Below are 26,839 nucleotides of genomic sequence, written 5' to 3'. Positions count from 1 at the left end.
AGCTGAGGTGGGAGACTCTGTCCATAGGACAACAATCAGTCGTATATTGCACAAATCTGGCCTTTATGGAAGAGTGGCAAGAAGAAAGCCATTTCTTAAAGATATCCATAAAAAGTGTCGTTTAAAGTTTGCCACAAGCCACCTGGGAGACACACCAAACATGTGGAAGAAGGTGCTCTGGTCAGATGAAACCAAAATTGAACTTTTTGGCAACAATGCAAAACGTTATGTTTGGCGTAAAAGCAACACAGCTGAACACACCATCCCCACTGTCAAACATGGTGGTGGCAGCATCATGGTTTGGGCCTGCTTTTCTCCAGCAGGGACAGGGAAGATGGTTAAAATTGATGGGAAGATGGATGGAGCCAAATACAGGACCATTCTGGAAGAAAACCTGATTGAGTCTGCAAAAGACCTGAGACTGGGACGGAGATTTGTCTTCCAACAAGACAATGATCCAAAACATAAAGCAAAATCTACAAAGGAATGGTTCAAAAATAAACATATCCAGGTGTTAGACCAAGTCAAAGTCCAGACCTGAATCCAATCGAGAATCTGTGGAAAGAACTGAAAACTGCTGTTCACAAATGCTCTCGATCCAACCTCACTGAGCTCGAGCTGTTTTGCAAGGAGGAATGGGAAAAAATGTCAGTCTCTCGATGTGCAAAACTGATAGAGACATACCCCAAGCGACTTACAGCTGTAATCGCAGCAAAAGGTGGCGTTACAAAGTATTAACTTAAGGGGGCTGAATAATTTTGCACGCCCAATTTTTCAGTTTTTGATTTGTTAAAAAAGTTTGAAATATCCAATAAATGTCGTTCCACTTCATGATTGTGTCCCACTTGCTGTTGATTCTTCACAAAAAAATACAGTTTTATATCTTTATGTTTGAAGCCTGAAATGTGGCAAAAGGTCGCAAAGTTCAAGGGGGCCGAATACTTTCGCAAGGCACTGTATATATGAGATCCTTTTTAGAACTGAAAATATAAGCTAAAAACTGTGACAGACAAAACAAATACAAATGTCATTGAACCATAGCAAACAAAACAAAAAATCTGACAGCTGTAGAGCTTCCTTGGAATGGAATAGAGTACATTTCGTGTGTCACAAGGCAGTCATAAGCAGCAACTTTTCCTCTTGGTCAAGACTTTGGGAAAATGTGAGTTATTCTCCAGAGACACAAACACAAACTCTGCTGATTCACATTATGTCAGTATCCACACTAGGTGAGTTACTTTTGCATTGCCTAGTGCTCCGGGTGGGTGGAGATTTTAGGACCAATAGAATGGTCTAAACTGCACAAACTCCGCCCACCCAGGCCACCGGGGTATTGCAAAACGAACTCGCCCACTGATGCAGTATGACTCTGCCAAGGGAGGGGCGGCAATATATCGACCAATGAAATGACCAGACTATAAATACCACAGAGAGAAAAGTTGATATTGAACTAAGTTGGACTGTCACGTGGTTTTAGGTCATTCCAGTGTATCCCAATGTTTTGCCTTCCAGGCCTAATGGTACCAATAGCGGAGGTGCATAAAGATACAAACTTTACAAACTCAGTGGAGAGTGTTAAAACAATTAATTAATATCTGAATTCTCCCATCTTTATGCAGAGGGCCTGGATGTTGCTCTGGGGGCATTTGCAAAATGCCTGTAAAACTTAAAAATAATCTAGGGGAAAGACTGGCTCTATCTAGCAATCATAGTTGATACGGAAAACTCCAGTCTCCACAACCATTACACCCAAATGTCAAGAGTAATGTAGCTGATCTTAACATACAGGCAATGTATGCATGTTCCTTTTGTATCCCAATTATGTAATTTACATGTTTTTCAAGTCAGATATTGTGTTAAACTACAGACCCTGGTTCGATTCCAGGCTGTATCGCAGCTGGCCGTGATTGGGAGTCCCATAGCGGTGCACAATTGGCTCAGCGTTGTTCGGGTTAGGGTTTTGCTGGGGTAGGCCGTTGTTGTAAATAAGAATTTGTTCTTAACTAACTTGCCTAGTTAAATAAAGGTTGAAATCAAACATTTAAATAGCCGTCATTACAGGCGTCAGTTGTAATTGGGTGGCGGGTAACCTGGTGGTTAGAGGTGAGCCAGTTCGAATCCTGGGTCTGATGAGGAAAATCCGGTGGGAAGTGAGCTGGCAACCAGAGGGTTGCTGGCATCTGCCATTGCTGCCATTGCCTGCCGTTGTGCCCTTGAGCAAGGCACTTAATCCCAGCCAACAACAGCTCCCTGGGCAACCATTGTGGCAGCCCAACTCACCACTCCAACAAAAACTTGTTTTTGTATGCTTGTGTATGTGTGTCTTTCGGAGGGGTTGGGTTAGAATCGGAAAACAAATTTCGGTTGGACAATTGACCAATAAAGTGATCTTAATCTAATGGCAACATATATCAATTACATAACAGCCATGAGTTAGCTAGACACCTGGTGATTATCTACACACCTGGTACTTCAGGTTAAAAAAATAATTAAAGGCATGTCCACCTATTAAACACTAAACTCATGTACCTGGTCTTGTAGCTCTACTTGTGTACTTATGTCCTCTGAAATGAGGCGAACGTAAAGGGATGCAACTGCAAGTCAATGTGTGGGAGGTGAGAGACGAAAGGCTGGCAAGCCGAGCAAAAAGTACACCCCCCCCGGCAAGCAAGTTCACCACCAGTCCACCAGAAACAACATCTCCTCTGACAACAACAATATCCATCTCTAGACTATAGAATATAAATTCATTTAATGATAAAAGGCATAATTTTGTTGCATTCTATGTCAAATGATGATGGATCCCACAATAATACTCATAGAACAGCATATCCACACGGTTCACCTGACACAACCTATAGGAACGAGCATCACCCCCTCAACCACATGTCCAATACACAACGCAGGCATTTCCGTCTACCATCCTAAAACAACCTAAAAGTACACAAACACTAACTACCACAGAAGCAGAAGAACAATTTGAGCCATATTGTAGTTTGTATCCCCCCCCCCCATTCACACACATACTGCTCATATACTGCGCATATGTGATCGACCAGAGTTTGAATCTGTTTTTTCCTGCCTAGGCATTAAGTTGGGGAGCTAACACAACTCTTCAGGTTTAAATAACATATGAGCGTGGTTCACAGAACCAACGCCGTTGGGGTTAGAGCAACTGGTCTTACCTTTCCTGGCCCTGGAGAAGAGCTTGATGCTGATGGGAGAGGTGGAGTTAGAGTCTCTGGAGGAAGAGCGGAAGATGCCGCTGAAGCTCAGGCGACGAGGCGACTTGGGTGGAGAGTCCTGGTGGGACGAAGGGTAGGGAAAGATGGTTTTGGGGGAGCCTGGGCTGTTCTTGGTCCTAGCAGGGGCCGACTTGGGACTGGAGGGCCGACTGAAGGGCCCCCGCGTGAAGAAGCCTTTGGTCGGGCTGGCTGAGTGGCAACTCCCATCATCCTGAGGTAGAAAACAAAGAGTTTACTGATCGCTTTGTAGGAAACAAGGCTTTTTTGCTCTCCTTTTGACAACACAGCTTTACAGCAGTGACATGAGAGAGTATTGATTAAGATCTAGACTATGTTCAATCACAGAGAATAAGCACTTTTGTTGGCAACATGCCAAATGTACATAAAATGCACAATTCAATATAGCCATTTGACTTCTCAAAATTAGACACAGCTGGAACCTATTAAGGAGGATTAAGAAGAGGGAAGGGGCTTAACTTTAATTTCACGTCATTCCTGGTTGAGAGGAAATAGCTCCCATTCTCTGTTTCAAGAGATAGACAACCAGGTTGAACACGTTTATCTTGAATTTATCTACCACTTTGCCATGCATGGGGGTGTCCAATCTACAATTCTCAAAGGCAGGACTTTGCAAAGCCAAAATAATTGGTTCAATGTCAAAAGTTTACTGTCCTGATTTATAAGTTCCTTGTAATGTTTTCCTCGTAAGATAGAAAACTGGTTACTAGTAACACTATGAACCATTAACAAATAATTGAACATATGAGACAAAAAGGTCTACTGTAGGGCTCCCGAGTGGCGCAAGAGGCATCACTACAGTACCTGGTTCGTATCCAGGCTGCATCACATACGGCCGTGATTGGGAGTCCCAATCTGACTTGCCTAGTTAAATAAAACAATAGAAAATACTGGAAACAGGCTCCTTTCAGTAAACAATAGAGTTAGAGATGCAATGAAGACAGTCTGTTGTGCTTTCCCCTAGGTGGTATATTGCAGAGTGTAGTTTCACTGTCTGAGAGTGTCTGGAATATCAAGATGATTCCAAGAAATGTTTATCAGGTCTTTGCTGAATAATTACAAATGTTCAAGCAGTTCTGAGTCAGAGGTTTTGATGTGAGGGCAAATATAGTCCATTATTATTATCAGATGAGAGCCAAACGCTGCTGAGAAGATTCACCCAGCATAATCAATGTGAGGAGTGACTCAACCTTTATAAATATGAATATGCATATGGACACAGATGGCTTCAGGGTTGCATCAAATCATATACAAAGCTTTTAAGCCGTGCAGTAAGAATGTAGAGATTTAAAATGATACATAGGAAGAAAATGTTACTAAGAAAAGGTGAGTGTAGTTGGAATGGACTGCTCATTCTTGCAGTGCTACTTTTGGAATGTAAGCCACTAGGGCTGCCTTGACACAGGAAGCCCAATTCTGATATTTCTTCCACTAATTGGTCTTTTGACCAATCATTTTCACATCAGATCTTTTTCAGAGCTAGTCTGATTGTTATTTTCACAATCTGGAAAAATATGAGAAACAATGCATGGGCTTTATTTACTATAAACCTATTATTCTGTATTATGTACAGTTCAGCAACTCGGGGTACAACAGTCAGTATGGGAACAAAATAGGTCACATACTAAATGTACTAAAACCTTGGGAGGAAATCAACAAAGGGAAATGAATAAATGTGATCTACTACACTCCATTTCCTTGAAAGCTATCAGCTTATCTTTTTCAACGGCCTTCACTGGTTATCTTGTTTTTTTCCTGATTCACTGTCGGCCCTGTAGCTTCTGCTACAAAACCAGGAAAAAAGGGTCCGACCTTCATGCTCCAAGGTGAGAGACGCAGGACGACAGAGAAGATTCTGTCTGAGGTAAGAGCTAACTCTTGAGCCAAACAAACACTGCATTAGAAGGGAACCACTAGCAGTGCTCTTTCTGTTGTTAACATCCCAACACACGCACCTTCCCTCAGGCAACAAAACAATGGAGCAGCAAATGTATAGGTCTACCATACAACAGTGTTTCATCCAGCATTGCACAGGCAAGACCTCTCTTGCCATCCACTTAAAATAGTTTGGCTTCTATTGGTTTCAATTGATCCTATTGGTGCTAGGATGTTGCTTTGAAGGCCTTTCACCGCCAGCCTGGAACATAATGTAGGGGACAGACTGCCAATACATTGTTCATGGATGACAGTCTATGGCAGTAGGTTCAGCAACACAAAGAGTTAAAGACTTCATTCAAAACCAGGTTATTAGAACAGAGTGTAGCTTTATCCAGTTAAGAATAATAATGGAAACACTTAAATGAGGACACTGCCATTTGCACAATCAGGTGTGAATGAGATTATTGATTAGATTGGGAACAATGCCAAATGTAGAGACATCTACCTCCGCATGGCAACAGGGAAATCTACAGTCCCTGTATTGACAGGTAGGCCCGCTGTAACATGTCTCCTGATGACGTCTCTGCCACATTCTTCATTTGAAAATGTACAGTGCGTGCACAGTTTGTATGTGAAGGTTCAGATAGAGGCCACCTTCGTCAGCACCAGGGGCATACACACTTGGGACCCAATCAAATAAATAAAATATATATTATGCTCTTTACTTGTCACTAACTAGGTTTCCATCTTATTGGCAACGGATTTTCATTTGGATATTTTATAATCTGCACAAAAACAATATGTGCATTTTCCCACCAGAGATGTCATTCCATCAAAATGTACTTTTTATTTTTTATTTAACCTTTATTTAACTAGGCAAGTCAGTTAAGAACAAATTATTATTTACAATGACGGCCTACCTCGGCCAAACCCGGACGACACTGTGCGCCGTCCTATGTTGCGGATAAAAGTCTGAGCATTGCACATAGAAATACGTATTGCACATAAAAATACATTTTGCGGTTAAATTCCCATGTTTTTTTAATAAAAAATACAAAATGACAAAATACAAGTTAAATGGGTTTTCATCACATTTTCAACTCTACTGATGGTTTTCTCACCAAAATAATTGTGTTGTATAGCGAGTGTGCCGACTGGTATTGCCACGTGCGCTCTAGCCAACAGCTGGCAAATACAGTGTGGGTATAGCCTACATGATGAGGTTTTTATGGACAAAATATTTTGTTCTATTTGTCAAACGGCAGCCAAGCATCGATGAACATGTCACCAGAAAAAGACCCTCGGTATTTATTGGAAAGGAGCATCAAGCTCATCACCTTGCACTTTCACCACCCTGGGAAGTTCATCATAACTTATTTCATCTGTAGCCTAAGAAACTTCATGCTTTAGCGAAGAGTCGTGTCATGGCATATCATTGCGTGACTCCAAGTTGATTTTGATATGATGGTTATTATATCAATATTTAGACAAGTGTTTCTACCATCATTTTGCATATAATTAATTTTACAGACACAAAAAGATCCTACCTTGTCTAGCATATTTTGAAGGTCGATATTTGGAAAGTTAACTGACAAAGTTCCAGTTTCTCTGCAAAAAAAGAAAAAAAAGAAACATCTCTTTTTCAAGACCCTGTCTTTTAAAGATAATTTGTAAAAATCCAAATAACTTCACAGATCTTCAATGTAAAGGGTTTAAACACTGTTTCCCATGCTTGTTCAATGAACCATAAACAATTCATGAACATGGACCTTTGGAACGGTCGTTAAGACACTAACAGCTTACAGACGGTAGGCAATTAAGGTCACAGTTATGAAAATTTAGGACACTAAAGAGGCCTTTCTACTGACTCTGAAAAACTCCAAAAGAAAGATGTCCAGGGTCCCTGCTCATCTGCGTGAACGTGCCTTAGGCATGCTGCAAGGAGGCATGAGGACTGCAGATGTGGCCCGGGCAATAAATTGCAATGTTTGTACTGTGAGACAGCGCTACAGGGAGGCAGAACAGACAGCTGATCGTCCTCGCAGTGGCAGACCACGTGTAACAACACCTGCACAGGATCGGTACATCCGAACATCACACCTGCGGGACAGGTATAGGATGGCAACAACAACTGCCCGAGTTACACCAGGAACGTACAATCCCTCCATCAGTGCTCAGACTGTCCGCAATGGGCTGAGAGAGGCTGGACTGAGGGCTTGTAGGCCTGTTGTAAGGCAGGTCCTCACCAGACATCACCGGTAATAACGTTGCCTATGGACACAAACCCACGGTCGCTGGACCAGACAGGACTGGCAAAAAGTGCTCTTCACTGACGAGTCGCGGTTATGTCTCACCAGGGGTGATGGTCGGATTCGCGTTTATCGTCGAAGGAATGAGCGTTACACCGAGGCCTGTACTCTGGAGCAGGATCGATTTAGAGGTGGAGGGTCCGTCATGGTCTGTGGCGGTGTGTCTCATCGGACTGAGCTTGTTGTCATTGCAGGCAATCTCAATGCTGTGCGTTACAGGGAAGACCTCTCTCATGTGGTACCCTTCCTGCAGGCTCATCCTGACATGACCCTCCAGCATGACAATGCCACCAGCCACACTGCTCGTTCTGTGCGTGATTTCCTGCAAGACAGTGTTCTGCCATGGCCAGTGAAGAGCCCGGATCTCAATCCCATTGAGCACATCTGGGACCTGTTGGATCGGAGGGTGAGGGCTAGGGCCATTCCCCCCAGAAATGTCTGGGAACTTGCAGGTGCCTTGGTGAAAGAGTGGGGTAACATCTCACAGCAAGAAGCAAGACAGCAAATCTGGTGCAGTCCATGATGAAGAGATGCACTGCAGTACTTAATGCAGCTGGTGACCACACCAGATACTGATTGTTACTTTTAATTTTGACCCCCCCTTTGTTCAGGGACTCATGATTCCATTTCTGTGTCCCTTTCACATGTCTGTGGAACTTGTTCAGTTTATGTCTCAGTAGTTGAATCTTGTTAAGTTCATACAAATATTTACACATGTTAAGTTTGCTGAAAATAAACGCAGTTGACAGTGAGAGTACGTTTATTTTTTTGCTGAGTTTACTTTACTCTAATAAATGGAAACCTAGCTAGTATTCCAACTGGACATTATTTGTATTTTTACCAAAACATGCAAACACCATCAGATAGAATTCATAGCAAGCTGGGTTAGTCAGATTTGATTAAATATAACAGAACAGAATGACATTCACTCTCATGGGATGGGTTGCCAAAAAGAACTAACTGAAAGCCACACCAATATGCCAAGCCAAGAATATGACTGCAATGAGGCATAATGTCACTGTGCTTCTATGGCTATATGCACCTATTTAATTTGTAATTTAATTTGCTTTAAAAGCGCAACATTTTGTCTTTGCCCCATGGCAAAAATCTGTAGAATAGCATGAGATTAGCTATAAAACTGCACATTTTTCTCTTCGCCCCATGGCAACTAATTTCTGGCTACGCCACTGGTCAGCACCAGTACTCTCAAGTCCTGCTCTAACCAGATGACGCCGCACCAGAACTCTTGATTGCCAGGTCTGGCTCGGCTTATGTCATCAGTGTGACTAACCCCATTATCCCCACAGAGCACTCATCTGATCAAAGGTGTCAAGGGGTTTAGCTCAGGGTGAAGTTAGGGCCATTCCCCGACTTTAAATAGAGACCAAAAGCCAATGTCAGTGCTGCAATCCCCGCTGGAGCTACAGTAGGCGTGCAATTATGAGATGGCATTTTAATCTGGTAATGATGAAAATTAAAAGATTAGGTTTTAATCAAAACTATGTTAATTGCGATGGGGATGCTTTTAATTTATATGAGTCGCTCTGGATGAGTCGCTCTGGATAAGAGTTAAATGTAAAATGTGTCATTATTGTGCAACAGTGCAAAATCACTCAGCAGGAGGCTATTGGTGACACTTCCCTCACACAAAACAGCACTGACCAAATGATGGTCTTTGTGATGAACCCTATCTTGGACCCAAACTGTAAGTACTGTAGCCCACTATATCACTATATTGTTGAAAAAAAAACACTAGAGTTGGCTGAAGCACATCTAGACTAGACCATCAGTTTATAAATGAACCCCAACCATCGCTGGATTCTCAATAGTCTATATGAACAGCTGAAAATATACAAATATTAAATATTGATATTTTCCCAGGGCACACTGGTAGTGGTGAGGGTGTGCCGGGCTTGGGACATCACTGTACCTTCTGTATGTCGGCCTTATCCACATGGTCGGCATCTCCCTCCAAGAAGGGCATGGCAAACGAGCCGAGGTCCTGTAGACCAAGGAGAGAATGCCGGCGTTAGATAAACATTGGCATTAGTATTGGACTCGTGGCAGCCCCGCCTCCCACCACCCCCGCAAAGAAAACACTGCCTTCACAAATCATTTATTAGCAAAGCCAGAATCCTTTTTCCACCGTTTGTATGACATAACATTTGATTCCAGAAGCATCTACTGCATATAACATTATAAAAACGTAATCTAATATAATACAGTATCTAATAATATAATCTCTATGATCATCTAAATCAGAGAGTTGACTTTCGAAGCACACACTCAGTTCCCAAGATCTTGTTTGTGTTAATGACAATGACCTCCAACAATCACCTTTAGAATGCTGATCTCAAGACTTTTCATGCTCCACTATCATACTTGTGCAGGCAGGAAAACATGTATTGAATGTGCAATGTTAAAACCGGTTCTTTGAAACCCAATTCCATGAGAAAGTGACTGCCTTTCATCTCTCCCCCACCTAACTGTCATGGTTCCTCCTGATACCCGTCATCATTGAATGGAACTATCCTTCTCTCCTTTCACTGCCATGTCCAAAAGGAGTACCTGCCTTGAACACTTCTCCAGAACGTGTTAACTTGGCTAGACTGGTCCCAGGTTTGTTTGTACATCCTTGTCACGCCAATGACCATAGGAGTTGAAAGCACACACAGATCTGGGACCAGAATAATGATTGACACCTCAAGACAAAAAGAGCAAGGCCATTGATTTCAGCTTCTAACTAGAAATGGTTTATATTTATAAAAATAGTTAATTTACACTGAACAAAAATATAAACGCAACATGTAAAGTGTTGGTCAAAGTCATAGACTGTTCTCTCTGCTATCGTACACCAAGTGGTACCAACGCAACAAGTCTGGAACCAACAGGACCCTGAACATCTACCACCAAGCCATAAGACTGATAAGTAGTTAGTTAAATAGCTACCCGGACTATTTGCATTGACTCATCACATACACTGCTGGTACTGTTTACGATCTGTCACTTTATTCCTAGTTATATGTACATATCTACCTCAATTACCTCGTACCCTGGCACAGTGACTCTGTACTGGTACCCCTTGTACACTGACCAAAAATATGAACGCAACAAGTAGTGGTCCCAAGCTCCCAGAAATGTTCCATACACACAAAAAGCTTATTTCTCTGAAATTTTGTTCACACATTTCTTTATATCCCTGTTACTGAGCATTTCTCCTTTGCCAAGATAATCCATCCACCTGACAGGTGTGGCATATCAAGAAGCTGATTAAACAGCATGATCATTACACAGGTGAACCTTGTATTGGGGACAATCAAAGGCCACTCTAAAATGTGCAGTTTGGTCACACAACACAATGCCACAGATGTCTTAAGTTCAGGGAGCATGCTATTGGATGCAATATCCACCAGAGCTGTTGCCAGATAAATTCATTTACATTTCTTTACCGTAATCTCCAACTGTACCGGGCAGATGGCAGACAGTGTGTATGGCATCGTGTGGGCAAGCGGTTTGCTGATGTCAATGTTGTGAACAGAGTGCCCCATGTTGGTGGTGAGGTTATGGTATGGGGAGGATGGACAGCGAACACAATTGCATACTCACCAGACATGTCACCCATTGAACATGTTTGGGATGCTCTGGATTGACGTGTACAACAGCGTGTTCCAGTACCCATCAATATCCAGCAACATGGAACAGCCATTGAAGAGGAGTGGGACAACATTCAATCAACAGCCGGATCAACTCTATGCAAAGGGGGTGTGTCGTGCTACATGAGGCAAATGGTAGTCACACCAAATACTGACTGGTTTTCTGATCTACTCCCATTCAAGGTATCTGTGACCAACAGATGCATATAGTATCTGTATTCCCAGTCATGTGAAATCCATAGATTAGGGCCTAATGAATTTATTTCAATTGACAGATTTCCTTATATGTAACTCAGTAAAATCTTTGAAATTGTTTCACGTTGTGTTTATATTTTTGTTCGGTGTATACAGTGCATTCGGAAAGAATTCAGACCCCTTCCCTTTTTCCACATTTTGTTACGTTACATCCTCTTCATCAATCTACACACAATACCCCATAATGACAAAGGTTTTTCAATAAAAAAATGTTTACATAAGTATTCAGACCCTTTGCTATGAGACTCGAAATTGAGCTCGGGTGCATCCTGTTTCCATTGATCATCCTTGAGATGTTTCTACAACTTGATTGGAGTTCACCTGTGGTAATTTCAATTGATTGGACATAATTTGGAAAGGCACACACCTGTCTATATAAGACCCACAGTTGACAGTGTATGGCAGAGCAAAAACCAAGCCATGAGGTTGAAGGAATTGTCCGTAGAGCTCAGAGACAGGATTGTGTCGAGGCACAGATATGGGGAAGGGTACCAAGAAATGTCTGCAGCATTGATGGTCCCCAAGAACACAGTGGCCTCCATCATTCTTAAATGGAAAAAGTTTGGAACCACCAAGACTCTTCCTAGAGCTGGCCACCCGGCCAAACTGAGCAATCGGGGGAGAAGGGCCTTGGTCAGGGAGGTGACCAAGAATCCGATGGTCACTCTGACAAAGCTCCAGAGTTCCTCTGTGGAGATTTGAGAACCTTCCAGAAGGACAACCATATCTGCAGCACTCTAACAATCAGGCATTTATGGTAGTGACCAGATGGAAGCCACTCCTCAGTAAAAGACAGCCAGCTTGATGTTTGCCTAAAGGCACCTAAAGGACTCTCAGCAACACTCCCCATCCAACCTGACAGAGCTTGAGAGGATTCAACAAACTACTGCTTCAACAAAGTACTGAGTAAAGGGTCTGAATACTTCTGTAAATGTGATGTGTTTTTTATTCTTAATACATTTGTAAAATGTCTAAAAACCTGTTTTTGCTTTGTTATTATGTGGTATTGTGTGTAGATTAATGAGGGGGAAAAAACTATTTAAACCATTTTAGAATAAGGCTGTAACATCACAAAATGTGGAAAAAGTCAAGGGCTCTGAATAGTTTCCGAATGCACTGTAGGACTTGAGAAACATTCTTACCACTCAATGGTTAGAATTGTGTCAGGAGAACAAATCTTTCCTAAATACAAATCCCTCCTTGTTGCCGATGACAACTGACTGACAGGTCCAATCTTGAGTGAACCAACCATGTGCATAAATGAAGGCCAGCCTTTTACCCAATCGCATCAATGATGATAGCCACAAAAGAATGATGACCTCATAAATCCTACAGATCGTTAGTGTCGGTGACATCACAGCCATAAAGATGAACTTCAGCGCTAGTGGCTCTCTGGCCACATCCTAAAAGTCTTTAATCGTTTCTTACCTTAGTTGGCATGAGGAAAGGGCCAGAAAAGAAATAAAATATGCAATCGACCAGGTACTTTAATCTATTAGTGGTTATTACAGAAAGAATAATGAGGAATTGAATCAATTCAACATAATGGGAAACATCCTCTGTCATCCTACTGTTCACTTCTGTCTCATTCTTACTCCAATCCCCCCCTCTTTGCCCCCCCCTCTAACCATATATTTTTTTCAAGTTTCTCTGCTAAGAAGTCCATCCATCCAAAATTAAACAAATGAAAATGTGTATCACACACACAAGGCCCCTGTACCATATCTGGAGTGTGTGCATCTTAACCCTACCCTGATCACAGATCTATTTGTGCTGTCTTGCCAGAGTGGTCCAGGGTCATAAACAGTTTGCAATACAGCACAAACAGACTAGGGACCAGGCGATCTTAACCACACGACATGCTGTTCCCAGCTGGCCCAGATTGGTTGACCTTGCACTCATGTTTGTCAGTTGAACCTTGATGCCTGTGCCAGACCCCCTCTTGTTGTCTGTGGTCTACAGTACACACTCTTAAAACAGAAACAGGACAGCCCAAGATACAATTCCAAGTTAGACCACTCCGCTGAAGGCCACATGAAATCCGGGAAAGGCTTGAACTGTACACTGTGCACTTAGTTTTCCTAAAAGTCTACACACTGATAATAAATGCATTAACAAAGTTCTTAGTCCGGATTTTATTATTTTGCACTTTGTATCACATGCTTATTTAAAAATACCTTCACAATTAAAGGATTGTAGATGATGCAACTTAAAAAAATTTAAAAAATACCCTGGGAATCAGTGTTTTTGTGTTTTCATTCCACTTCTACTAATCAACTAATCACAGACTTTAACCAAGACATTGATTAGAGAAGTGTCATGTAAAATTGACAAAGTACATCAAACAACATTTCTGTAAATATTTCCATCTGTAGACCCTGGGATCAGCTGTGTTACTGTTTTGTTGGAACAAAAGCCTGCACTTAAACCTTCCCTTGTAGGACAATATTCCCCACCCCTGGTTTACAACATAGTGGGAGAAACAATTATACGTTTTGAAATGAATGGAAATGGGGAATTGCATCATTGGATCCAGCTACTACAGTGGATCCAGCTACTACAGTGGATCCAGCTACTACAGTGGATCCAGCTACTACAGTGGATCCAGCTACTACAGTGGATCCAGCTACTACAGTGGATCCAGCTACCACAGTGGATCCAGCTACTACAGTGGATCCAGCTACTACAGTGGATCCAGCTACCACAGTGGATCCAGCTACTACAGTGGATCCAGCTACTACATATTCTGAGCAAGTAACAAATAGAACCTTGTAACAAATATTCCCCACCAGACTTTGATTTCTCTTCTCATTCCAATCACCATCTCCTCTTTGCATGTCTTCAGTTTAGAACACAAACCCAACTCCAGTCCAACACTCACACACTTTTTAATTTACCTTTACTCCCAAAGTGCAGAACAACCAGCAAAATCCCCTCTGCCGTGCATATGTTTCTGAACAACTGCGTGTTCTTATCTACGTGCAGGCAAGAGGAGAATGACAAGTGGAGAAAAACTTCCTTCCCCCAAGACCGGAGCTCACTTTGACCTTCCTCCTCCAGCCTTGAAAAGCAGTCTGGGAAAAAAAAACCTGCCTTTCGGTATCGAGAGAAAAACCAATTGCCAGTGATGTTAATCTGTTTGAGCTCTAAAAATCACAACTCAAAGTCTAGCTGCCTAAACAGTAGCCTTTCCCTGAGCGCAAGGCTAGTCCAGTGTTGCATAATGAGTACTTAGCTATGCTGTAATGAGATAGTTAACAAAAGTGCTGCCTCAAGCGCTTACAAATCCTATTTGATGAACCTCATAGGGGAGAGAGATAAAGAAGGATCTTAGTCCTCCTCACCCCCCCCCCCCTCCTCCATCAATCCCTGTTCCTCTGTCCTACTCTTCTCTATGGTTGAGTGTAGTTGGATGACTCAGCTAATGGATAACTGGCTAAGGCCTGCAGACTGTACGATTGTAACCGTCTAATGCCTCGATTTTGCAGTCCCAGACAAATGTTACATTGTGGGCAAATTCTTAGGTCTGTAAACAATTGTCGGACTTCTTGGCTCGTTCAGCGTGACAGGGTCTAGATCTGCTGGTTAAGTACCACTACGTGCAGTCGTAGGCTCTGACAAAGTTTTGCCAGTGGCAGAAATGTTGAGCCTTTATCATATAGTGTGGCTGTTGTTAAGGCGTCAGCATGCTTCTGTTCGGCTGAAGCTAACGAGTGTGCTCGCTCACATGCTCCCTTACAAAAAGCGGCAATAGTACTGTTTGTCCATTTTGAAACACCGTAGCCAGTATACATTTCCTCAAAATAGTCAGAATTAATTTAAAGTAACTCAAGAAATCTATCATTAATCTTGAAGTTTTTACTGAGTACATCTTAGTCGCGCAATTGTACATCTAAGATGTTTGGTGCAGTATTTCTTAAAGAAAGAATTTACATGAAAACGAGTCGTCTCTCGGTAATGACAACAAAGACTTTATTGAAGAATCCCTACTGGTGACCAATCACAGACGAAGGGGCGTAGACTTCGGGATCTAAACTTCGGCTTGCCTCTATAAAAAATGCAGTGTGCCCGAACAGCCGAAAAAAATCCTAATTGAAGTCCAAAACTAACAAAAACTAACAAAATGTCATCATAATATATGCACAAACTCCTCCGAACTATTTTGGACGCTTTATCGAGCCAATCCCGGCGACTGAACAACAGAAACACGGTGGGCAATGACCCCATGCTTTTTAAATTCAAAATTAAACTATAGAATTCACACATTATATCATGAAAAGTTGGTGCAAGTAATGGGCTATGTCTAGAAAAAAATAACAAACACACCTCAAATATCAAAATTGCAATGCTTGCATTGAGTAATGGCAATAATTATGTGGAGGCGCAGATCACATTCAAGCTACGGGGCTTCTATTTGGAGTCAGCGTTTCCATGTTGTGATGTCTCTCTTCAATTTGAGAGGTTAGCGTTTCATTATGAGGAATGCACAGTTACAGAGGTAGGAGGAGCTTTGTCTGTCAATCATCAACAGATTCTTATTGTTCTTTCATGGCACAGATGATCCATTATATTGACCAGATACTCTATTGGCAGCTCTAACAATGAAAATACATGTATTCAAAAATGGAAGGCAATATGGAGGAGGCAAGATAAGGTGGGACCATTTTAACCAATGAGACGGCAGATGCACGTGCGAACAACAGGCACAACACGTGTCCTACTTATATCAGTCCACTCGTAACAATCTAAGCATTGCGAAACTTCTAGTTGATCAAAAAAGTCACACGTAGCAAATAAGCCATAGCATTTTTTGTTAAACAAATTCAACACTCATTGACCTCCATACAAAAACTCCTTGCTTGGTGAGCCCCTTGCTCGGTGAAATAAGAAGCCACCTGCTGGAGACGACAGGTTTTTGGCCTAGTGATCCCGCTCGCGTCACCTCTTCCTCTCTGGCCATGCTTGATACGCCCAGTCAGAGAGGAAAAGGCCAGAATAGTCCCACCTGTTCTTGCCTCCTCCTGACTGCCTTCCATTTTGAAGACATTTATTTTCATTGTTAGAGTTGCCACTTGAGTATCTGGTCAATATAATGGATCATCTGTGGCATGAAAGAACAAACACAATTCACAGGCGTGACAGTTACTGTAAAATAATGGTCCCACTTGAAACTAAACATACGTTTTTAATTAAGCCTTTGTAAAAAGCCTTTTGTCGGGGCTCTATAAATGCTTCAGAAATCACCCCTGAAACAAATGTCACACTAAGGTTGAGAATAGCGTTAGGCCACATTTGGCTTTATAGGGTTGGGTGATATTTGGCTTTATAGGGTTGGGTGATAATTGGGAGACCTCTTCTAAGATATGCCACTCTAAATATCGTGATATCCGATATAATCATTCTGCACCGGTAATGACTAGATCATTCCAAACAGTGCAATTCGTGCTTATTTACTGTAATATTGTCACATTCTCATTAAATAATCTTAGTATGGCAAAAAAAATAAAGCTTAGTTAATTCTTTAGACTTCATTTTCAACATATTGATACAGCCTAAAGTTGTAAAGTTCAAATAGTAGTCTTGAACATCACGATATATCGTTTTGCACTTCACAATATACTGTCATAGTCAAATATCATGATTTTGGATTTAATCATATAAAAATCGGCCAAACCCTATTTGGTAAATAAGGACCTTTTATATCACCCTTTATAAAGTATGAATGTACTTGTGAAGCATCTATGTAGGGCTTATGAAGACTTTATGGATGCTTTCATACAGTTTTGGTAGATAAAATCAAAATCGGTTGAGTGCTTTGAAAAACACACAACCCACATTATGTTCATGAGCTGTAGTTAATGAAGGGGAAATGTCTTCATTTAAAATAATTGCTTCAACTCCATTCCAACATTGGTTTCAATTATGCCCCAACTCTATTCTTCTGAGTTCCTCTGTTTTTTTAACGAACCCTTTCATTTGCCAGCCTAGATGTGTCATTCTCCGAGAAAGAGCGCTCCTTCTTTGAATACTAACTCACTTGCTAGTTTGGAAGACATTGATAAGAAAAAAACAGAATGTGCTGTGGGCAATGCATTTTGTCCGTCAAGCCTTTCAAGTTCAAACTGCCACCTTTGTTTATTGTGGGTAAAAGCTATTAATAGACGCCGATTGTTTAACCTCCAAACAGTTTAAGCTGAACTAACCTCGCCTCAAATTCTTCATAAGTATTTTAAACCCTTAGTCAATCCCACCACACTGTATCCAAGTCCACAGATATTATATGAAGAACCCACTGTTCTGTTTTGGATGTTGTTCTGAGGAAAATTCTAAATCAGGCAGAGACTCCAATGCTCCTCCTATAGTAGCTTTCTCAACACTTGTTTCTCAAGCAGAATTTGTATCATCATCTCAGTGTTTCCATAACTTTTGGCTTTACAACTGTGAAACACTGTGTAGGATGTAGATCTATCTGAATGTTCTGGAGATGAACAAATTCAAAGACCACATTCTGTGGAACAGAAGAATATACCCTAAGATTTGGACTTGGTTCCAATCTGACATGTTTTATGTAGTCAGAGGATGACCCCTTTCCCCCCAAGCCAAACCCCATAGCAAAGAAACAATAATGTCATCACAGATGTATTCTCCAAAATACTGTTTTTGATTAAACACAAGGAAAAGCTGCGTGTGTTATTATTATAACTCCCATTGAGCTTACTTTGACCACTCGTGATTTTAACTGGCATACATGCATAAAACTAGATCTATTTTTATGGCAATGCATATTTTATCACTGGAAACTTGAGCATTTGTTGAAAGCAAGACAATTCAGCACTTACTGACCGATTTTTTGTCAGACAACTAATGTGCAGGTATCCTTTACCCAACGAGCATTAACCAGGCATTGTTTAAGACACGGAATTATTGATTATCGAAATGTCTCACCACTGCACTGTATAAGTGCAGGGTAGCCTAGTGGTAGGCAGGGTAGCCTAGTGGTTAGAGCGTCGGACTAGTAACCGGAAGGTTGTGAGTTCAAACCCCCGAGCTGACAAGGTACAAATCTGTCGTTCTGCCCCTGAACAGGCAGTTAACCCACTGTTCCCAGGCCGTCATTGAAAATAAGAATTTGTTCTTAACTGACTTGCCTGGTTAAATAAAGGTAAAATAAAAAAAAAATAAAAATAAGGTATTTATTGAACAGCCAACATAAATATGTATTGACACACTAGTGAAATGAAAGACATACACAAATCTAAATTGGTCACATCACTTTTTATTTAACTAGGCAAGTCAGTTAAGAACAAATTCTCATTTACAATGACGGCCTACTCCGGCCAAACCCGGACGACACTGGGCCAATTGTTTATTTTCATTTATTTTATTTCACCTTTATTTAACCAGGTAGGCCGGGTATGGTTCTCAATAAGGGACAGCTGTCTTTAGTTGTCTCTGATTGGGAATCATACTTAGGTAGCCTGTGTTGCCATCTTAGTTTGTGGGTAGTTCATTTCTGTTTAGCCTTATTCACCTTGCAGGACTGTTTCGGTTTTCCCTTTTGTTGTTTTGTGTATTCAGTGTTCAGTGCAATTCATTAAAGATGAACACGTACCCTGCTGAATTGTATTCCTCTTCTTCCGATGAAAGCCGTTACAAACACAGAGTTACACATGGAGTAAAACAAACGTACAGTCAATAGTACAGTAGAAAATTAAGTCTATATACAATGTGAGCAAATGAGGTGAGATAAGGGCCATGGTGGCAAAGTAAATACAATATAGGCGCCCCCTATGGGACTCCCAATCGTGGCTGGATGTGATACAGCCTGGATTCAAACTAGGTACTATAGTGACGCATCTTGCACTGAGATGCAGTGCCTTAGACCGCTGTGCCACTCGGGAGCCAATAATATGATACATTGTAACTTTTTTGCCCCAATCGCATCACTGTACCTCATGATGTGTAGTTACATGGGAATCTTTGTCCAGGACAAATTGAACATTCCAACAAGATGCATGTGTCTCCATTGGGATTTTAGGTTGAATTCCCCAGGCTAAGTATAAATGGCACAACCTTGACCTTGGTTTGAACCTCTACAACATGAAAACATACAATATTATTTCCCATTAGTCAAATAGTCCATAATTGTCTAATCCATAGTTCTCAATTTCCTCCATATGACATCTTATTTAATTGCATCCTGTAAGTACATGCTATTATCATGCATGTAACCAATGCATTAATGCTACCTTAACTGACTAAACTACCAATTAGTTGGCAGGCCCGTAAAAAAAATACATTCAAGCACATTACATTAATAAGATACCTCAAAATAGAAATGATAGCTCCAAAACACAATGAGAAACTAATATAATTGCTAACATCTGTAATAAAAAAAACAAACGAGTCCATCTTTCCGTAAAGTCTATACAGACAAACACATTTCCTCTTCCGCACACAGACAGAGGAAGAGGAAGTTGCAGATAAGCCCCCTGCGTCATCTGCTACACATACATACCTCACTGTGTTGGTTAAAATTTGAGAACTTCTTTGAGAACTTCAGCGGGCGCTTGATTGGTCTGGCGAGAGTCCCTGAACTTCAAATGTCTCTTTACAAAAGGATTTGTCACACACCCCTTAAAAGAAATACTTTAAAAACTCAAGTATTTTGTGAAGTCAAATGTTTTCCAATGCAAATTAACCCAACAACAACATAGAATCAACATTACACCGTTCCAAATTTACACAAGTATTTGCACAGAGGCACGGCCATAAACACTGCACCGGCCTATTGTCAAGACACAATACAACAAAAGAGAGGTAAATATTGTCACCATGGTCCATTGTGGACTCATCGTCCATGGGGAGCGTATATGTACGTATACAGTCATGTACCTATTTTTCAACTTACTTTTGATATGTACTTTTATACTGTATGACAGAGAATTGTATGATCAGAGAAGTAAATCTGTACATGCATTCATTCTATTAGAACAAGTTTTTTCCTTTCAATAGAATAACGAAAACATGTAAAAAAGGAGCAAAAGGTGAGATTCACATCTACATGTTTATCCAGACAAAATGTCAAATGGGTGTCTCCTGAAATTTGCATCCGATTCATCAGTCTGTCAATAGTAGCCTAAATATTGACCAACCGATGATTTGGAGATAACCCATGCTCCTCCCAAAACAACTACTCCACTCCAAACATACAACAGCACTGTGCAAAGCCTAATCAATACTGTTATCATCACAATTAATAAGGAATATAACCCTTTCTCTGTCTGCTCTTAGCATAAAATCACCAGCAGCAGAAAACAAAGAGAGTAAACGTTGCCAACATGTTCCATTGTGAGACACATCAGTGCTTCCTCTAATATCCGAGCCATACCATATCCACCCAGCACAGTCACAAACCACATAAGCATACCCCTGCAAATTAACATACCTCAGATATGTTGTAGGCTAAATGTATGTGCCAGTGGTGTTTCAAAAATAGCTGTATGGATAAAATACAAATCAGATTCCTATCGCTAGTTGTAGGGATGTATGGTGATCCACTGTCTCCTAAGCATGTCTGGTGTCACGTATAAAACCCGTTGCCCAGCATTGCACATGATAGAGAAAGAGGGGAATTCTTTACGCCTACACTATAGAACTGACATAAACCCAAGTGACCTTGTCTTTTGTGTCAAGCAGGCATAACGGCATCCGAGTCAATATGGGGCAATCTAACGTAACAGTGAATCACACAAATCAGTGTGTAACTTCTCAAAGTCAACACTACTGCATTTGTTTGGTCAACAACATACTGCACTACAGTTGGACATTATAAGTAGACCTACACGTATGGAAGAGGGGATACGCAGGAAGACCTATTCAAATTGCATTTTTTTTGTTTTTTGTTATTCAACGATAAACACAAAAGGAAACCATTTCCCATGTTTATGAGAACAGGGCAGAGCTTCTTACCGTTTCCACAAATGTTGGGCATTTGGTTTTGTACATTTATCTTGGGCATGTCATAGAAATAGCATAGTGGCACAAAGGAAGATAAGATAGATTGAAACGGTGGGAACATCTATTGTCATCACCAATAATAATTGAGCATCAGATTCCTGACCAATGGAATTCTATGACTTTTCCTTACCCATGGCCATCAGACTGTTAAACAGCCACCACTAACATTGAGTGGCTGGTGCCAACATACTGACTCAACTCCAGCCACTTTAATAATGGAAAAATGGATGTAAAAAATGTATCACTAGCCACTTTAAACAATGCCACTTAATATAATGTTTACATACCCTACATTACTCATCTCATATGTATATATTGTACTCTATACCATCTTGCCATCGTTATGTAATACATGTATCACTAGCCACTTTAAACAATGCCACTTTTATATGTTTATATACCCTACATTTGTCACGCCCTGAGTCAGGTCAGCGTGTGATGAGGGTGATATATGTGTTTTTGTCCTGTCTAGGGTTTTGTATGTTTATGGGGTTGTTTCTAGTCTAGGTGATTTTATGTCTATGGTTGCCTGGATTGGTTCTCAATCAGAGGCAGCTGTTTATCGTTGTCTCTGATTGGGGACCATATTTAGGTAGCCATATTCCTTGGGTATTTCGTGGGTTATTGTCTATGTATAGTTGCCTGTGTCAGCACTAGTGTGTATAGCTTCACGTTCGTTTTATTGTTTTGTTAGTTTGTTTATCACGCTGCACCTTGGTCTCGTTACGACGAACCACAATCAACCACAACACTAATAAACTACCACAATCAACCACAACACTAATATCCACCACAATCAACCACAACACTAATAACTCACCACAATCAACCACAACACTAATAAACCACCATAAACCACGTGACAACATTACTCATCTCATATGTATATACTGTACTCTATACCATCTACTGCATCTTGCCTATGCCATTCTGTACCATCACTACTTCATATATTTTAATGTACATATTCTTCATCCCTTTACACCTGTGTGTATAAGGTAGTTGTTGTGAAATTGTTAGGTTAGATTACTCGTTGGTTATTACTGCATGGTCGGAACTAGAAGTACAAGCATTTCGCTACACTCGCATTAACATCTGCTAACCATGTGTATGTGACAAATAAAATTTGAATTGGATTTGATTTATCACTACCAGGTGTGAGAGTCCTTGGACGTCAGGTAAAAACATCACAAGTACCTGTAGAACTCGTCAAGCTTGTCTGAAGGGTATGGCCAAAGGTCAGTGATCTGGAGCACATATAGGCCCTGTCCAAAAACAACCTAACAAGAAGAAGAGCTGAAGAATATGGATTAATTCCAAGCCAAGCTCTCTTCCCTAATCCAATAAAGCCCTCTTCCCTCCATCTTAGTAGCTCTCTAGTGAGCTTGGTACACCATTACTATAGTTATTATTTATTCAGGGGAGTCCAATTGAGAACATAGTTTCATTTGCAATAGTGCACTGAGAACAAACAACTCTCAAACATAATTCAATAAATCAATAAAACAGAAAAAAAATAACCGCAGGATACAGCAATAACACAAATAACCCACCACAATCAATCACAACAATAATAAACCACCACAATCAACCACAACAATAATAAACCACCACAACACTAATAACCCACCACAATCAACCACAACAATAATAAACCACCACAACACTAATAACCCACCACAATCAACCACAACAATAATAAACCACCACAATCAACCACAACAATAATAAACCACCACAACACTAATAACCCACCACAATCAACCACAACAATAATAAACCACCACAACACTAATAACCCACCACAATCAACCACAACAATTATAAACCACCACAATCAACCACAACAATAATAAACCACCACAACACTAATAACCCACCACAATCAACCACAACAATAATAAACCACCACAATCAACCACAACAATAATAAACCACCACAATCAACCACAACAATAATAAACCACCACAACACTAATAACCCACCACAATCAACCACAACAATTATAAACCACCACAACACTAATAACCCACCACAATCAACCACAACAATAATAAACCACCACAATCAACCACAACAATAATAAACCACCACAACACTAATAACCCACCACAATCAACCACAACAATTATAAACCACCACAATCAACCACAACAATAATAAACCACCACAACACTAATAACCCACCACAATCAACCACAACAATAATAAACCACCACAACACTAATAACCCACCACAATCAACCACAACAATAATAAACCACCACAATCAACCACAACAATAATAAACCACCACAACACTAATAACCCACCACAATCAACCACAACAATAATAAACAACCACAACACTAATAACCCACCACAATCAACCACAACAATAATAAACCACCACAACACTAATAACCCACCACAATCAACCACAACAATAATAAACCACCACAACACTAATAACCCACCACAATCAACCACAACACTAATAATCTACCACCACACGAATAACCCACCACAATCAACCACAACAATAATAAACTACCACAATCAACCACAACACTAATAAACCACCATAAACCACGTCACTTGCAAACCTCAGTGAATTCATCCCCCAGCTGTGTTCTAAACTGACCTATTGGCACCAGGGGTTCAAGATGTAAGGAGGTTTGTAACATGGGGTGTATTCAAGTTGAAGGCTGATTTACTTAGGTTGGTAGAGACACAAAGGACCTCAAGAGTTAACCAACCCTGTGAGCGGGTTTGGTGCCCCGTATTTTTTTTACTTTAATAGAGAAGTGAGATATGTTCGAAGCTTGTGCAGCAGAGCTTTGTATACAAAATGTAGAGACGAAGGCCACAAGGTCAGAAAGAGCAGAGCCTTGTCAATTTGGAATCAGGCCTTCTGCTCTTTTGCTCCATAAATAAAACACCATCTTGTTGAGGGAGTGCAGATGGATGCCCAGCAGGTCATTGGTTATAAACTGTCTGTGACCACTTCCTTTATAACACATGATGCGTTTGGAGATCCATGAGGAAGGGCCCTAAATCACAGAATGTTCCATGATGTGAATTTGCCTTAACATCAGCATCACTGATTTGAAGGTCATCCCTCTTCTCAAGGGCTGGGATTTTGCACAACAGCAACATCACTGACAATAATGACAGCATATATCTCCACATAAGAACATGTATGTGTCTGTGTGTGCACATGAATATGTGAGTAATGATATCGATTGCCTATTAGTAGTCACATCATGAGGCATGATCCCTAGTATCTCCACTAACTATTGTCACCTAAACGTGTAATTACAGGATATCTGTTCAGTGCCTTTGGTCTAGCTGATATCATACTGACTTGGAATGACTCACGATGACTGCTGACCTCAAACTGAATACAGATGTTACATTCTCTCTCCTACAGCCGAAGAGGAAGCTGTGAAAATCTCTTGAGTATACTACTACTGAGTTATGTCATGATGGCTATACATTTAATATTATTATTATTAGAATGGCCCTGAAAATGCTTTGTGCATGCTTTGTGCATGCTGTAAAATGTACATTTCTTGTCATGGACTTAACATAAATTGAATATGGTTCATAAAATGTAACCTACACTCAGCATGAAGAAGACAGGAATCTCAACGCAAACAACTGGGCTAACCCCATAAATATGGAGATAACTAAGCGTGTGTGTTGTGTTAATCTATTTTCTGCATGACATATGTCACAGATTCCGAGCCAGGCATTCTTTACCGCGGATATATTGTATACACATTCAAAAGAAACACTATGGAGAACAAAAAAATGTTGCAACAGTATATTTCACTGAAGGAAACACATACCACAACCCCGCCCACATGTAGGCTACATGCCCAAATTCAGAGCAGAGCGAACATAAATAGTAAATAGGTTATCATTTCGCCCCAATTAATATGTCTGAAGACAAAAACTTACGGGCATGTTCAATCGAAGCGTCCTCTTCTTTCTAGGTGTCTTCGCGTCTCTCTTCTTGGAGTCATTTGCTGTGCTTCCCATATTTTTCTAGAATTCTCTAAACAACTGGACTCATTAAATCGTTTTTAAAAAGCGTTACTTTGGCTACTCTCGTGCTAGATAGACTGGCAACAGTGGAAGTGTGGTAAATCATACCAAAACAATCACTGCAAAAACATTATTCGGACAGATGTCCTTATGGCAAGTAGGTTCGTGTACTGTACGCATTAATGTGCTCCTAAACTCAACTCGTGTGTTGATGAAAGTTATCGGCTTGAGATCGGATATTTTAGACCTGACAAAAAAATACACCGCGCAGAATGCGATTCACTTGGCATAAAATGTAGCCTTCCCTTCTGGGTAGCTTATGACACGCGCTGATATTTTAAACGACAACAAACTGCAAGAGTAAATCCACAATTGAAACAAGGAAGGTCGTATTATAATGCAAATGCAGACGTTCCCAGAAAGGATTTGATGAGTTCACGCTTCACAATGGAGAGACAAGTACGCATGCACGTTGGTTGGCCAGTGGCCACTGGTACCAGCTCGGGCTAATCGTGGGACCAGTGCCAGTGGGTGCGTCAAGCTTTGCGCGCAGCTCCGAATTGTCACATGGCTGTGTTTACGTTGTGGCAGCAGCATGAGGAAGCGACTGACCTATAATTGAGTAAAAGTGAAAGTATTATATTTTCTTGACGTACACCATCATATTCACCAGCTAATAAGCTTTAGACTGATTCTGTTTACAATCCTTCTACAATGGCCAACATATGGCGGCCCTACAGTTCACTCTCATGATCTGCAGTCATCATCATAATCAATGTCCCAGCCTCTCCGATATGGCCACCATGTGGTCTCAATGGAATACTACACTTGATATATATATATATATTTTTACCCCTTTTTCTCCCCAATTTCGTAGTATCCAATTGATTTGGTAAACATGGGGCCCATATCAACAGTAGAAAGTGGCTTCTTCTCCATGTCACATCTTCCTCATCTTAACTGGTTTGGCCGGACAGGCCTGTTCGAAACTCGAACTCAATTCATGAATAGGAACGAGTTATCAGGAATTAATTACGTTTTCACCTACCTGTTTTCAGATCAGTTTAGTTGAAGGAAAGGATAAAAATACATTTAATATTGAGATCCACCCATTGTTGAATTTATACTTAGAGGGATTTGTGATTTAATAACAGGCAACTTAAAAATATTCGAGCTAAATATGAGACACATTACAATTCCCACAAAGTGGGTTAAACCCTATTGGCATGATGCGTATGATGTTTGCCATTCACACCAGCAACCCAGGTTCGCTACACTGGTGTCAAAAGTGGGTTAGTGACCATTTGGCCATCGGAACGCATGGCCCAGGATGTGTGAGGGGCCTGAATAGTTGACACACAGGGATGTGGCTTACTGTTTGGAGAGAGCAGTGTAGGAATCCTCCCTCTATGAGCCCAATAAAAATTG

The 26,839-nt window shown here is 40.8% G+C and overlaps 1 protein-coding gene across 3 annotated transcripts in view; it reads right to left on the bottom strand.

The window, feature by feature from the left end:
- The window catches only part of LOC139367009 (5'-AMP-activated protein kinase subunit gamma-2-like), a 97,407-nt gene extending 71,507 nt beyond the window's left edge, over positions 1-25,900 (bottom strand). Inside the window, exons 1-3 of one of the 3 annotated variants that reach the window (XM_071104857.1) lie at positions 25,325-25,900; positions 9,381-9,452; positions 3,186-3,456 (exon numbers count right to left, since the gene is read on the bottom strand). In XM_071104857.1, coding sequence (XP_070960958.1) covers positions 3,186-3,456; positions 9,381-9,452; positions 25,325-25,405 — 424 coding nt within the window. In that variant the 5' untranslated portion in view covers positions 25,406-25,900. Of the gene's footprint in view, positions 1-3,185; positions 3,457-9,380; positions 9,453-14,255; positions 14,363-25,324 lie in introns of those variants that run through there. The other 2 variants (XM_071104860.1, XM_071104858.1) reach the window with 2 other exon arrangements.
- Between the last annotated feature and the right edge of the window lie 939 nt (positions 25,901-26,839).

The sequence above is a fragment of the Oncorhynchus clarkii genome, chromosome 15, assembly GCF_045791955.1.
Source record: "Oncorhynchus clarkii lewisi isolate Uvic-CL-2024 chromosome 15, UVic_Ocla_1.0, whole genome shotgun sequence".
NCBI lineage: Eukaryota > Metazoa > Chordata > Actinopteri > Salmoniformes > Salmonidae > Oncorhynchus > Oncorhynchus clarkii.
The sequence above is the reverse complement of the archived record's forward strand: the minus strand, read 5'-3'. Positions and strand labels throughout refer to the sequence as shown.